The sequence below is a fragment of the Taudactylus pleione genome, unplaced genomic scaffold, assembly GCF_031769625.1.
Source record: "Taudactylus pleione unplaced genomic scaffold, aTauple2 ptg000245l, whole genome shotgun sequence".
Taxonomy (NCBI): domain Eukaryota; kingdom Metazoa; phylum Chordata; class Amphibia; order Anura; family Myobatrachidae; genus Taudactylus; species Taudactylus pleione.
Genome location: NW_028284647.1, coordinates 3,558,899 through 3,574,758, shown reverse-complemented (window position 1 = coordinate 3,574,758; position 15,860 = coordinate 3,558,899). Strand labels below are relative to the sequence as shown.

The 15,860-nt window shown below is 46.0% G+C and overlaps 1 protein-coding gene across 1 annotated transcript in view; it reads left to right on the top strand.

Annotated features, from left to right (window-relative positions):
- Nucleotides 1-15,860, top strand: part of LOC148516611 (uncharacterized) — a 92,581-nt gene that overhangs the window by 68,742 nt on the left and 7,979 nt on the right. The window contains exon 4 of the mRNA XM_088479778.1: nt 15,529-15,576. Coding sequence (XP_088335904.1) covers nt 15,529-15,576 — 48 coding nt within the window. The remainder of the gene's footprint in view (nt 1-15,528; nt 15,577-15,860) is intronic.

Sequence of the window (15,860 nt, the reverse complement as noted above, 5' to 3'; positions counted from 1 at the left end):
AAGAACCGGTTACAGTAGGACATTTCAATATAGTGGAGAAAGGAGCCATAGTACTTTACTGGTAGACCCATATAAGAGCTGTTGCCTTCTGAACATTTCCCTCTTTGGGCGTGATTGGACGAAGACATGGCCACGTCTTTTGCCACAGTTGCATCTGTGTTTTTATGCTAATGCCGCAACTGCACAACGCCCTTCCCTGTTTACATTTTTCCTTCCGAATGTGCAAGGACTGAGGAGCTCATTCAGACCCGCTCGCTAGATGCATCGCTCGCTCCCAGCGTATACAAATCAGCGCACGCCGAGCAAGGCAGGCGATCGCATGGCAAGGCATTAGCACGCCCACTATGTCTTGGCGTGCGATCACTTTCTGTATGCAGATGCCCACCAGCCATTCTTAAGACACTCATTTGCGCACGTCATCTCCTGGAAATGCATGAAACCATTGGTACATCGAGCACCATCGGATATGCTCGCAGCGCTTGAGGTTGACTATATCTTGCTGCAAGCACTGCGATCACTTCGGTGTGAAATGCAACCAGGTGACGTGTACTATGACGCTGCCTGTTTATTATGCACGCCTCTGAAACGGCATTGAAACACTCAGGCACTGCCTGCATTCGTAACTCTACTCCCCCGTTTCTAGTGGCCTGCCCCTGTACCACCCACAATCAGCCTCTCCTGTCACACATTCAACTGGGCTGTCTATGCTGTGTGAGCGAGCACTTCCCGATCTTTCGCAGTGGTTTGTGCAGGGGCATTGCGATGCATATGCAGGCGCAGATTGCAAAAATCGTCCAGCTACCAGTATAACACTTACTAAGAAGTATTACCATACTCCTGGTAGACTAGCAATTCTCAATTAAGCCACACTATTCCTCTGAATGTTTCCATGGGAGGAGTTGCTGGTCTTCTGATTGACTGACAATGTATCAACTCAAGTGGGGCTATAACAAGTTTCTTTTTATTTGTAATTACTTAAAAAAACAGCACATATTTTAAGCAGAAGTACTGATGTCTTTCGGCATACAGAACTTCGGTGAATACATACAGAAACAGTTTATTGACCATAAAATACATAGAACCACATAAAGTTTTATTATACAGGAACAATCTCACTTCCGGGTTGTGCGTCTGTGAAATGGAATGGGTTAGGTCAAGGCATGCAATACAAAAATCAGAACAAATAAAGGAATACACTACTATGTATATCGTATGACCTATGTAAACATTGTAACTAACTATCTCTAGTTAAGTTGTAACATCGTACAAGTTGCTGGCCAGTGAATTCTTTACAGGTGGTGCACAGTTGTACTCTTGTACACTATACTCCTTTGAGATATGCTGCCTCCCTTGTCAAAGCTACACTGCTTGATGTTGCACTGTTTACTTCCTGTTGCCACTGAGTTTCTTTTAGGGAAACATGAGTTAATCCTGCTCTGCACTGATCACAACATTGCTAATTGTATCCAAAAATCAATCTCTCACCAATACTTATATGTTGCTAATGCTGAGTGAAGGAATTCAAGGAATGCAGTATAACTAGGCTTCTATAAATATGAGCAGAATCCAGATATTGGGTACCCTCTCTGCAGGCAACTGATCTTAGTACTAGGACTAATTGCAGCTGTCACTCTTTGAGGGTAACCGATGAACTTGACAATTGTCTGTGGTGCAGGACAAAGGTAGCTATGTTAAGTTCCTTGTTTAATTAAGTGAATGCTCCTTTTATTTAGTCTTTTTAATGGAAGCTACAGGTACTTGGGTGCTCACTGGTGCAGTGCTGTGCAGAAGTATCCTGCCTCACAAAAGTTTAACTATGGAGTCTATTAAAGCTGACAGCAAGAGGACTGTTAAGTCTCTCTCATGTAGAGCTAGGGTGTAGTTAAATCATGACAGCGGGGTAGCACAATTGTGATGCAGAATGGTGCTTGTGTTCTGTTACACTCCTCTCCTGTAAGCTGATTACCAGGCAATGGGAGGCATTCCTTAGAGCATCGCCACCCTCACCGGTATGCTCCTCCCTTCTCCTAATCGGCCTCCAGCTAACGCCCCTAGCCCGCCTCTTCTCCCAGCTGACGCAGGGCTTCCTGTGTCACAGACGGTTGCTTGGTCCTGGACAGTGGACCACCTCTGACTGCTCCTGCCAACACTCACCTCAGGGCTCCAAGGCAAGTGCACAGACTCGGTGCTGTACTTCACCACCTCAGGACTCTCTGCCACTACAGTCAGCCCACTGGCCGGTCCTGCCGGTGAGCGCTCCAGCATAGCCCAGCTCCTTGTTACTAGTACCTCAGGACACTCCCCAGCAGCCCCCGTGCATTCTCCGACTTTCATCCAGCATCACCGCTTAGACTCATTGCGCGTTTTGCTGTTTCGAGTCTAGTCAAGGTCTTCCAACCAGACTACAGTCAAATAAATTAAAAACTTGTCCTTTTTATTTACCAGCGGTATTCCGGGATGGGATGCATGATGCCACTCTTTGCATGCATACCGGCATTAATTACACCACTGTGCATTAAGAGAATCACAAAGGACAGCTCTCTTGGTAAGATCTGTCCTTTGCAAGTGAGGGACTTCTGAGTCTATGGCCCAGAAATCCCTCTGGCGTCCTGATCTAAATGTCAGAATACTACTCACATTGCTGGGAACACAAACAGATACAATAAGCGCAATATTATGTCACTATCTAATCACTCAATAGTCTTGCCATCAGGGCCGGATTAAGGTCTGTGGGGGCCCATGGGCAACAAACATGTGGGGGCCCCTATTAAATGTGGACAAACTGGGGACATGCACAATGGGGACCTTATGCAGAGGCCACAGTAGTGGTGCCCCTTATGCAGTGCTCCCAGTAATGTCAGTGCTCACAGTAGTAGTGTCCTATATGCAGAGCCCAGAATAGTAGTGCCCCCAGGAGTGATGCAACTTATGCAGTGCCTATTCAATACCCCCATTAGTAGTGCCACTTGTAGTCATGTCCCCAGTAGTTATGCCCCCTATTGTAGTGCCCCGAATAGTAATGCCCCCTTTATAAATGCCCCCAGTAGTAGAGCCCTGAATAGTAATGCCCCACCAGTAGTAATGCCCCCTGTGGTAGTGCCACCAATAGTAATGCTCATTCTGTAATAGTGCCCCCAGTTGTAGTGCCCCAGTAGTAATGCACCACACCCAAGTAGAGCCCCCAATATTAATGCCCCCCTGAGTATTTCCCCCAGTAGTAATGTCCCCCTGAGTATTGCCCCCAGTAGTAATGCCCCCAATCATTTCCCCCAGTAGTAATGCCCCCCAAGCATTGCCCCCAGTAGTAATGCCCCCAAAGCATTGCCCCCAGTAGTAATGCCCCCCAAGCATTGCCCCTAGTGGTAATGGCCCCCAAGCATTGCCCCCCATATTAATGTCCCCTGAGTATTGCCCCCTGTATTAATGTTCCCCGAGCTTTGTCCCCAGTAATAATGTCCCCCGCGTATTGTAACCAGTAATAAAGATGCCTGCACACACAAAAAAAAAAAAAACTAATACTTACCATAAACCCTGCTCCCACGACTACTGCTGCTGTCCGGTCCGCTCGGCTGCTCCTCTGCACTATGGGAGAGACGTCATGATGTCTCTCCCATAGTGCACACTGTGTGAGCCGGAAGTCGAGTGAGCTCTGACTCTGGCTGCTGCTGAGGGGAGAGAGCTGGGTGCACGCTGGTTACCAGCGGGTGCCCGGTAAATTGACCCTCTCTGCGGCGCCGGCTGAGGTGGCCCGGAGGAGGCGGAACTGGTTCCATCTCCTCCGGCGCACGTTAACCTCGATGGGTGTGGGGGCCCTTTACGTGTGGGGGCCCAGGGACGACTGCCCCTGTCGCCCCCCCGTTAATCCGGCCCTGTTTGCCATAGTTAATCCTTAGGCATACTTGCCAACTATCTGGCTGCTCCTTCCGGGAGGGAGCAGCCAGATTGGCATGACTGGGGGGCGTGGCCAGCAAACAGGGGTGGGGGCGGCTAGATGATGAGTGTTTGCGGGTGGGGTGGGGGGTGGAGCCACGCAATCACATAATTTTGACCCCGTCCCCGCTACACACTGCCGATATTACAGGCAGTGTAAAGCAGGGGGCGGGGCCAAATTGACGAGATTCCATGTGAATCGCATCACCGCCGTCCGCCGCTGCGGGGGCTTTGCATGTAATTGCGGGGGGATAGGAGGGGTCGCCGGCAGCTAGGAGGCTTGCCTACCTTCCCGGGAAGTCGGGAGCAGCACACGATTTTCAGGAGGCTCCCGACCAAATCGGGAGGGTAGGCAAGTATGTCCTTAGGTTGAATGTTGATCAGGATTAGGAAACCCGTTGGTATCAAGCAACTGTGGAACTACATGTGCTCACATACCCTGGCTACAGTAATAGCTGGAAATGTTGGAAATATATGTGTACTGGCTGATGATATGGCAGAGTTTCTGTACACACCAGCGTATGCCCTGAGACTACAGACAGCCCAGTTACTTAACCAGTGGAGTGGTTACTGATGGTAAAATGGGTACAGCCATACCCACTGTTATATACGCTGGTTGATGGAGCATAGCTTGAGCAGAGCGGGGTGTTATACGGCTCATCAGCTGGTGAGTGTATGTGTGTACCGAGTGGCGGTGCAGAAATGCTAGCAGCTAGACCAGCAGTTGTGGTAGCAATATACAGCAGGTTTCTATGGAGCTAAGTGGAAGACATTGTGTCTGCCACAGTGGCACTCTTACAGAGTGGCAAGATGGTGCCCAGCATGCGCAATAGTAACCTCGGTGGCCATCTTGTTACAAAGGTTGAAGCTTCTCTGGAGGAGCAATATGGAGTCAGCAGTAGCACTCTCCATCTTCAGCAGGAGAGACATGATTTTTCTTCCTCTAAACTAAGGAGATTAACTGTGCTATGCGAGTACTATATTAATAATACACATTAGTATTGCAGCTCCGATCATCAAGGCAAGTTTGGTCACTACCCAGCCTAATGTTACCTACACCACCACTCTCATGGTACAGCTGAGGAAACAAGTATGGTGGTCAGTGCTGGCTTCTGTGAGTCAGCAGCTGCAGGCTTTCTTATGGTGAAGGAGATGCTCTGCTTTCAGCCTCCATCCCTCTCTGGCCGCCTAAGTGCTTCCAATTAACAACTGAGTTACACGGAACTCCAAAACTTAATCTCCCAGTACAGTACTGCGGGGGTCTGGCGGCAGGTGCCATCTCATGAGGAAGAACTTGCTACAGAGACCTGTGAGGCAGAGCGCTCTGTGCAAGCATAGAGTTGGAGGCGGCCGTACTGATAATTCTACTTCCTCCCCTGCTGCTCTACTACTCAGCATTAGTGGTATTACCAGCCCTGACTGGTCGGGCCACTTGAGGCGCGGGACCTTGGGCAGCTGCCTGTGCCGCTTATGAGTCTGGCAGCCTCTGGGTGTGGGTCCACCAAAGAGGTGAACGATGCCCTAAAAATTGGGTGTCTACATCCACTTCAGAAAGTCTTGGGGGCAATTCAGTTCAGCACAATGGACGGGTTTTGCCATCCCGAAATGGTGAATTGCAACCATGCACATAGCAAGTTTTCCCTTGCACCCCATGGAGGTGTGCAGGAAGACTTGCAATGTCAGAGGTACCGTAACTGGCTAATAGTACGCGCAGCTGAACATTGCGGTGATGCTCAGCTGCACATCACTTTGGATTCAACCTGCCCCACTGTGTGTCCACCCCCACACATGCTCGGTCACTCACTCCTCGTACTCGTCCCAACACTTTTCATGGCAGCCCTGATCCTGGTTATGAATTTGTTTCATTAAGGGAATCCTATCTTCAACACTAAAATAACGGTTTTAAGGACATTTTACTTAATTACCGTTATTTTAGTATTCATGAACACAGTTAACGCAGGAGATATCACTGATATCTCCTAGTTAAGTCCCCCTGCATTAAATTCCACATTCCCCATACATTAGTACATTAGTATGGGGATGTAGAAATTTTGCTATTCATCAAATTCCGAAAGTTATGTATTTTCGGAATTTGATGGAGTTACTATACGCCACTCTCAGGTAGTGTATAGCGGGTTATACTTACCTGCTTTCAGCTGGGCAGGTCCTCCTCTGGCTCCCTCCATCGCTCTGACTGCTGCGCTGTATGTTCTTCCCTCCGCAATGCTGCTGCTGCTGCCGGGTAGCATCTCCCCTCTATTCCCCGGTGACACTTGTAAGAGCTTCTTCAATTAACTGCACTTACAAGTGCCACAGGGGAATGGAGAGGAGATACTACCCGGCAGCAGCAGCAGCATTGCAACGGGGAGAACATGTTAAAGTTTTAAAAAAAAAACAGAATAAAGTTAAGAAAAAAAAAAATCTTCAGACCAGGCGGCCAGGTAGGTGTGTGAGGGAAGTGGAGGGGGAAGGGGGGGGCACAGAAGTACCGCAGCTATAATCACTGCTGCGCATGCGCCGCTTTTGTGATTGTAACGGCGCATGCGCAGCACAGATTACAGCTGCGGTAGGTTAGTGTAGTGAGGGAAAAGTATCTATTTTACGAAAAACTGTCATCGCAAAAATGACAGCTTTTCGGAAATAGATACTGATGGAGAGGAGGAATGATGATTTCCTCCGGTAATTAGATAGAACTCCATGCGAGTTCTAAACCTATTTACCTCCATCGAGTTTTTAGTTATGATGAATAGGCCCCTGTATCTTGAATTCATATGGCTGGTGAATAGGGACCAAGGTGGCCATTAACATTGAACCGTCAAGCCCACAGCAGCTCAAGGCTCATGTTTGTCTCGATTGTTACTTCGCTGTTGCTTTCTAAAAAGAGTTTGGTCAGTATACTGTATAAACTCATAACATAGACTGGCACATTCTCAGTACGTGGTACAGTATGTAGTGCATAAGGCTAGTGGACACAAACACCAACGGTGGCATGGAATGGTTTTGGTACCCATACTAAATCAAGAGGTGCCTTAAGGTGCCCACACACATACCGATGTGCTCACGATCCGATTTCTTGTCCAATTTCCTCATGAACTTTCACGGGAGCTCCCTTGCCATCGTGATCACGATTTTGCAAAAAAGACACCCAATCTGTTTTACAATCTCATGATCGATCGGATCGTACGCATCGTGAGATTGGCCATAACAAATCGTGAGTTAAAAAAAAAAAAAAACCAGGCTCTTCACTATTGGTGGGAAATTTAAATAGCCATAACAATGGGAGGGGCTTGCTAGGGAGTATAAAAAGCGGGCACCCTTTAAAATCTGTGTACATTCTGCTCTGCTACTAGATGAGGCTAGGTGTATTCCTGCTGAATCCTGTACATTGCTACTGTGCTCTTTGTATTTGGCTTGCCTTTTGCAAAGTTTATTCTACCTGCAAGTGTGTGCTACCTACCTGCATTCTATCCTGTTCCTGAATTCTGTACTGATGCATCCCTATCGGTATACAGTGTTGGTCGCTGAAGCTGGGGACCGGGAGATTAGGAAGAGGGCCCAGCGAAGAAGGACGAGAGCATGCTGGACCAAGGAGTGGCTTCCTCAAAGGGATACCCGCTCTCACATGTCCCTGCTGATGGAGATCAAGGAGAACAACCCGGATGACTGCCGGAACTACCTGAAGACAGACTGGTGGCTACCTTGAGGTACCTGGCTACAGGAAGGTCATTTGAAGACCTGAACTTTGGGACACTCATCTCGCCTTAGTCCTTGGGCGTCATCATTCCGGAGACCTGCAAAGCCATCGTTAAAGTGCTACAGTACCACTATTGCAAGGTAAATTTAAAAAAAACACACCACACATTGGTTTCTTGTGTAAAGAAATTTTTTTTTTTTTTACTCAATATAAAGCAAAAAATAGCCTTCAGTGCATTGACCTGCAGGCAACTGAAAGTGTGCACTAAACTGTGTGCAATATACTTTTTTTGTAACAAGTTCACAAAAGAACATTATCACCAAATTTTATGAATCCCAATAGGTAGCTGGCTGTATGTGGTAGGGTGGGTCAGACGCCAGTTTGAACAGGCCAATACACACATGGCAAAAGTACACATTGTGGCCCCGGTTTCCAGCAATGTGTACTCGTGCCATGTGCATAGTGACCTTGTCCAAATGGCGTCATTACCACCCTATCCCATGCAGCAAGCACCTATTAGAATTCATAAAATTTGGTGATATTAAAAGCAAGAAAAAATTTACATCTCTGTATATTGGGGCGACTCATCCGCTGCATCCAGCAGAGCATTATACAAGGTGGTGCTGGTGCTTGGGGTGCTTGGTGGGGGAGTAATATCTAACTGGGTAGGGGGGGGATGGACATTCCTATTTGGGGCAGGGGAAAATAGCATTGGATCTCCAGTGTATGTAGAATTTGAGATATTTTTGCTCATACAGCGACTCAACAGGTCGTAGTTTAACCTTAGAAAATTTCTTCGGATATCTGTATCCATATTTCTCAATGTGCTGTTCACATGAGCTGTGAAATCATCTATTGCATCTGGGGGTTTCTGCAGCAGCCGTTCTGCGTTTTGGAAAAAATTGTCCTCACGTTCAGTAAGATTCTCCTTTCTGCCTTGTTTTTTTTTTCTTTTTTTGGGGGTTGTTGAGAAGATGAGGGTCCAGGTGGAAGTGGAGTTTCCACTTGTGTGGTATTCTCCGGCTCACTGTCACCACCGAGCAGACTGAGGTCCGGTGTGGATGCTAAATCAGGGTCTTGGGTGGGAGTCTATATAAGGAAAAAAGATATAAAAAAATATTATAGTCATGTTTTAACCCGTTTTTTTACTATTTTTACAGTTTCCTAACACCGTGGAGGAGTGGACCAGCATCGCGGAAGATTTTGAACAACGTTGGAATTTCCCTAACTGCGGAGGAGCCATCGATGGGAAACACATCTGCATCAACCCACCTGCCAACACCGGATCATATTACTACAACTACAAAGGATTCTTCAGCATCGTTCTCATGGCATTGGTGAATGCCAACTACGTATTTCTGTTTGTTGATGTCGGCAAGAATGGCCGTGCTTCGGATGGTGGGTCCTTCAAAAAGACAGCTTTCTACCAGAGACTCGCCAACAAAACCCTCAACTTGCCCGCACTGGACCAGACAAAGCACGGCCTAAATTACGTTTTCGTCGCAGACGAGGCTTTTGCATTACATGAACATGTGATGAAGCCATTTGCACAGAGGGGCCTGACCAGAGAGAAAAGGATATACAACTACCGTCTATCCCAGGCACGGTGCATTGTGGAAAATGCGTTTGGAATAATGAGCAACCGCTTCCGCATTTTCCACACCACCATCATTCTACATGTGGAGAAGATAGACTGGGTTGTGATGGCGTGCTGTGTGCTGCACAACTTTCTGCGAAGGAAATCTACTCAAAGAGGACCAGTCCCAGCTAGACCAGAAGATGTAGGACCCCTGGAGGACATTGAACATTTGACTTCTGTATCTGCACCACCAACTACAACAACATCCACCGCACGTGCCAAAGAAGTGAGGGAGGAGTACATGACCTATTTTAATGGACCAGAGGTGCTGTACCATGGCAGGAGAACTGTCTGTGAACTACTGAAGAAATTGGACATTTGGGATTTAACAACAAAAACTTTAAGGATTTTGGTTTAAACTGTGTCACTACTTACCAAGACTTCTGCAACCTCCTCATCTCCCTCACGCTCAGCCATCAAGACGATAGATTCCCTTTGAGGCTCTTGTTCACTGATGAATGACATCATATGGTAGTACCACAGTGCAGGACTATATATTTCATCTGTGCCTGCTCCTGATTTTTTGGAGTCATCCACCTTCTTTTTTTCTTTGATGTACACTGTCCTGAGATTTTGAATCTTTTGCCATACAGTTTTCAGGTCTGCATCAGATATGTATTTTTTCGTATACACCAAAAGTTCCTCTAGTGCGGCCAACTTGTGCGACTTGTTGTGGTACTTCCGAGAACTGATCTTCCACAGATACTCTTTCGAGTGCAGGATTTCAATGAATCCTGTAACGAATTCACGTTCACAATCCATGGACATTATCTATGAAGAAGAAAAAAAAGGACATTTAAATATTTGTGTATATAGTTTTGTTAAATGTAATGTTGTTATAGTTCACATTCTTAATGTTTTAATATTTTCATTTTTACAGGTTTTTAAAGGTTTGTTATGGTATTCTAATCGTGTTTTCTTTTACAGGAATGTCATGTGTTCATTGCTTGGTAATATAATGTTTTTCTTTGTTTGACAGCATAGGTCTTCCACCTTTGGGCCTGTCGTTGTTGTAGAACTACAGAACCCAGGATGCCCTAAAAACAGTTTCAAAGGTGGGTGGCAGGTCGTCCTGGGATCTGTAGTTCCACAACAGCTGGAGACCGAAAGGTAGAACACCCCCAGCTTTAAATAATGTGTGTTTTTAAATGTAATGTATGGTGATTATTTTGTAAAATACGTGTTTGTTTATTTATTTATTTTTTTGTTATATTACTTAAAATGTATTTTTATTTTATCTGTATTGAATTGATTTTTAAACATGTTTTTTATTAATATAATATATTATTTCAATGTTAATAATCGTCCTGGAATTTATTCGTTTATCTTGTTTAAATATTTTTGTCTGTTAATTTAAAAAAAAATTGATTGGTTTTCTAATTAATTATTAGGTGGGCCCATGACGTGGTTAAGTAAGGGGGTGGGCATTGGTGGGCAGTGGGAGCTTAGTGCATGACCCAGCCACCGCTCGCCTCATTCCAGCGGGCAGTGGCTGGGTCATGCATTTATTACCTGGGGGCACACATTGGTGAGCAGTGGGAGCTTAAATGCATGACCCAGCCACCGCCCACCTCAGTACGGTGGGCGGTGGCTGGGTCATGCATTTATTACCTGGGGGCACCCATTGGTGGGCAGTGGGAGCTTAAATGCATGATCCATCCACCGCCCGCCTTAATATGGCGGTTGGTGGCTGGGTCATGCATTTATTACCTGGGGGCACACATTGGTGGGCAGTGGGGAGCACATATTGGTGGTCAGTGTGGTTGTATTTAAACTGTACCAATACTCACCAAAAATTGTCCAAAACAAGAATCCAGTGTGCAGGCTCCTCAATGTGCGACTGTCTTGCTCCATACACGAAGCTGCACAAGATGGCTCCTGTCAGTCAAATTCCACGTTTTGCGATTAATCATACGATTTAATCGTGAGGGAAAAAAACCCTCACGATCGGCTTCCATCATGTTCATGGTTGGCTAATCTGCCCTACAGCACGGCAGATCAGAGGATGCGATGTACGAAGAGCGGGGACGCGCATCGGCATCGTGCTCGTGAGTATAAACTCACGATTTGTACTTTTTTTTACCCGATTCGTCGTCAAGATTCGTCGAAATCGGCCTAATTGGAAGAAAAGTCGGTATGTGTGTGGGCACCTTTAGAGGCGCAAGGTGCCAATTTCTAAAAATATTTTGGTTTGCCTCTGTTGCTAATACATATGCTTAGTATTTTAGCTTTTAGCCAAACAGGTTCTATCCAAGTTAAGGAACCAATTTCTCCCAACTGCAGAACGTTTCCATCCTCAGCAGCCTCCCGCACATAAATACTGTAATTTACTGCATGATGGGGGAAAAAAAACCCCTGCCGAGCTTCTGCATACCACAATATGATAATGGGCGTTCCACTGCTTCCAGCCTGACATTTACAAATACCGTAGGTGCCGAATTTACCTCTATAAATACGCTTACTTTAAAATATATCACGGCTCTCAGGCTTGCAACGTGCTACTAGTCTCATTGATATGACTTACACACTGCAAGGCAAAGTTCTGCTAAAATTCCATCACATTAACAGTTTAGAAAATGCTGATTACATGAAACTTCAATCAATTTTTAAACAAGAAAGGTTAAAGTTGAAGGAAGGAATGAATTAATGCTTCAGGGGGTGTGCCACGGAATTATGATAACTATCATCTTGGAAATAATAATTCAAATGAAGTGAACATCAGAAGAGATTAAAGTAATTTCATTAAAGAAGAGCAGCCACTGTGCAGAGGGAGTTTAAAATCAAAACCATCGAAAAAAAAAAAAAGATCATCAGCAATTTGAATGAGGAACCCCAATTTTACAGACATTTAAAGTAATCAGTCCTCAGAAGAAGGCTCAAATAAAAATTATCAATATTTATGTACTGTAAGTGTAAACACATATTGTACATTGTACTAGCACTACCTACTCATCGTTGCCAAGTGATTATTAATTTTATTCAATGATACAGAATCGACATCCAAGGGCTGCTGTGTCCAGCCAGGGGTGCTATATTATCCATCCAGGGGCTGCTGTTGTCCATCCAGGGGCTGCTGTGTCCATCCAGGGGTTGCTTTGTCCATCCAGGGGCTGCTGTGTCCATCCAGGGGTGCTCTGTTGTTCATCCAGGGGCTTCTGTGTCTGTCCAGTAGTGCTCTTTTGTCCATCCAGGGGCTGCTGTGTCCATCCAGGGGTGCTCTGTTATCCATCCAGGGGCTGCTGTTGTCCATCCAGGGGTGCTCTGTTATCCATCGAGGGGCTGCTGTGTCCATCCAGAGGTGCGCTGCTGTCCATCCAGGGACTGCTGTTGTCCATCCAGGGGCTGCTGTTGTCCATCCAGGGGCTGCTGTGTCCATCCAGGGGCTGCTTTGTCCATCCAGGGGCTGCTGTGTCCATCCAGGGGTGCTCTGTTGTTCATCCAGGGGCTTCTGTGTCTGTCCAGGGGTGCTCTGTTGACCATCCAGGGGCTGCCGTGTCCATCCAGGGGATGCTTTTTCCATCCAGGGGTGCTCTGTTGTTCATCCATGGGCTGCTGTGTCTGTCAAGAGGTGCTCTGTTCTCCATCCAGGGGCTGCTGTGTCTGTCCAGAGGTGCTCTGTTGTCCATCCAGGGGCTGCCGTGTCCATCCAGGGGATGCTGTGTCCATGCAGGGGATGCTTTGTCCATCCAGGGGTGCTCTGTTGTCCATTCAGGGGCTGCCGTGTCCTTCAAAGTAGTCACCTGTCAAGTTACTTCAGACACTGCCAGCTTGAGTCATGTAATAACCCTAATTAGACTGTTGAAAAAGCAGCTTGAGAAACTGAAGGAGGAGCTTAAGTGAATCGATTCTGCTAAGTATGTCAGACTTGTAGATCAAGTCCTTTATTTGCTTTGCCAGGATGAAAGGGTTGTCAGAATCTTACAAATGGATCAATACATTTGTGCTGGATCCTAGGTTTAAGTCATACGTCATGTCTTTCTTCCCGGTGGACATAGATCTGAAGAGATGCAGAGCTATTGGTAAGGAAATTGTCAGCTCAAACAACACCTGATGCAGCAATGGCTCCTCCTCCAGTTTCTCCAGCAAGTGCGGCTGCCAGGAAAAAACTAAACTTTCCTAAAAAAAAAAAGACTCACTGGAGATGCAGATGAGACAACACAACCAAGTTTTGACATCTGGTCGAGTCTAAAAGAATTGCCTACAATTAATGAGACCTCTACCGTGACTCCATCTGATATGGTCACCATTCAAAGAATGGTTGAGGACTATTTTAATAATAGTGTCCAAATAGGCATGTCAGACAGTCTGTTTCACTACTGGCCACAAAAAAAGGTAATTTAGAGGCCCTTTGCTTTACTTGAGTAGCCCACCCTCCAGTGTGTACCCAGAAAGAGTTTTCAGCACAGCCGGGAACCATGTCAGTCATCGGTGTAGGAGGCTACTTCCTCAAAATGTGGAAAAGATGGTGTTTATCAAAATGAACTACAAATTTAATGAAGAAGACCTTTACCGCCAATTACATCTAAAAATTACACATGCATCTGAGGCTGTAATGGCGGATTGCAGTGGCTACGAATCAATATTGTGTGAATATGATGAGGTGAGGAATCGGATGATGATGGCAACAACATGTTTCCTCCGTAAAGCCAGTTTGTGCACGGAGAAATCATTGCCAGCGATGTCAGCTGCCCGTTGGTAGCTTGTTTTGTGGGAGCCCAAAAAAAACAATCTCTTCAACCACAATTGGCAGTGCCTGTCGCTGAAGTGATTGGTTTGTTAAACTGTGCATGTCCTGTTTACTATATACAACATAAGGGTGGGTGGAAGGGCCCAAGGATAATTCCATCTTGCACCTCTTTTCTTTGCATTATGTGCTGTTTGGGGCATTGCTGCCTGACATTTTTAATTTTAGTTTATTAAACTGCCATCCTGTCTGCCACTGCTGTGTCATGTTGGAAGCTGTGCTTCCACATGTTAGTGCCACCCATTGCTGTCCCATAGCTTAGTCAGCCAGCTAGCTCAATGCAACCTTTTGTCCTAAACTGGATGAAATCAATATTGTGAGCTGTGAGGTGGTCAAAACTGACTGGAAATAAATGTTATTGAGGTTAGTAATACTGTAGGAACAAAAACAGGCCCAAATAATGTGATTTCAGCTGTTTTTATGATTTTATTAGCAAAATACAGATCCAAAACAAAAACATGCAAGGGTGGTTTTGTAAAACCAAATCCAGATTCAAAACCTTGAAGAGAGAACAAAGATCCAAAACCAAAACAAGGGGGTGGGCGCATATCCCTAGTTAATACACTGTATTACTTGTTAGATGGGGTCTCTAGGACCTACCGTGGCTCAGTAAGAGGCCTGACCTCTGACATGAGCTACTGCCATGCACGCCCTATTGGAGTGTCTCCTCCCTAGCATTCCTTAGTAATGGATGTGCTTTCTGACACTCCAGCATTCAACTAGATACATATAGCCCGACGACTACCGCAAGTACCCCGTACCAAACTGCTAGTGTAAAGGGGCATAACGCCACTAACCACCTGGGTGTATACCATCTGACCATCCGTGCAGTACAATGCCCAGCAACAACCTTGCGATTCAGGCTGCACCAATGCCATTGTTACACCTATTCATCCCTGTGCATCTATGCCACCTTGTTGTTCTACTCGGTTATTATTAAACCTAAAACCTGGTTAAGCTGTACCACATATGCCAACAGTACCGTACCTCTGCTGCACAACTCACAACATCCTATACACCCAGTGCCCAGTACTGTACTGTCTGTGGTTATTTATCCTATAATATATAATATACTGTAATAAGACCGTTGTATCTGTCTTTGTGTTCCAAGTTGGCGCATAAACTACTGAACTGATGTTCATGAAAACTGCACCATTGTGTAGTGTAAACTCCAAGAAATAACCTGCACTTTGTGTCATCTCCATCCGTCAAGTTACGGCTGAGCAAACACAAAAACAAAACGTATTGACATCATCATTGAAGAGATAGGTGTGACACCATGCACGCGGCCGGTAAGGGATGGGGGGAGGGGTGCTTCAACGGTGAGAACCGCTAGGTTACTAACGGTTATTTAGCGGTGGCAATGGTGGGAACCGCTCATTAGCTGAGACAGGCGGAGACTCGCCGCTCTCAGCCCAAGAAAGCTCAGCATCGGGATTCTATACAGAAATTCGGTTAGTAGTGTCTTTAGAGGACAGTAGGAAGCTAGTGGTCCGTGATTTTTCCTTTTTTTGTTTTAAGAAGATGTGGATGCCTACCTGGACAAGAGGACCTGTTCTGGTATTAAAGGTGAGTATGTGTGAGTGTGTCATAAAACTTTACTGTCATGGTGTGTGTGTCCTATCTTTATTTTAACATTTCATTTGTAGGTGAACTACAGGTACCAGCGGGCCCTTAATGCCCTGCCTGCTGTTACTTGTGGTTTTCCAAGTACCAGCATGCGGGGGGAGGCTTGCTGGGACCGGTAGTTCTACTGCAAAAGACAATGTAACTTCATCAATTTTGTACACCACATTTTACACTACCAACCCAGTACCAACCGCCCAAGGGGGGGCAGGGATAGCCCCGGGCTA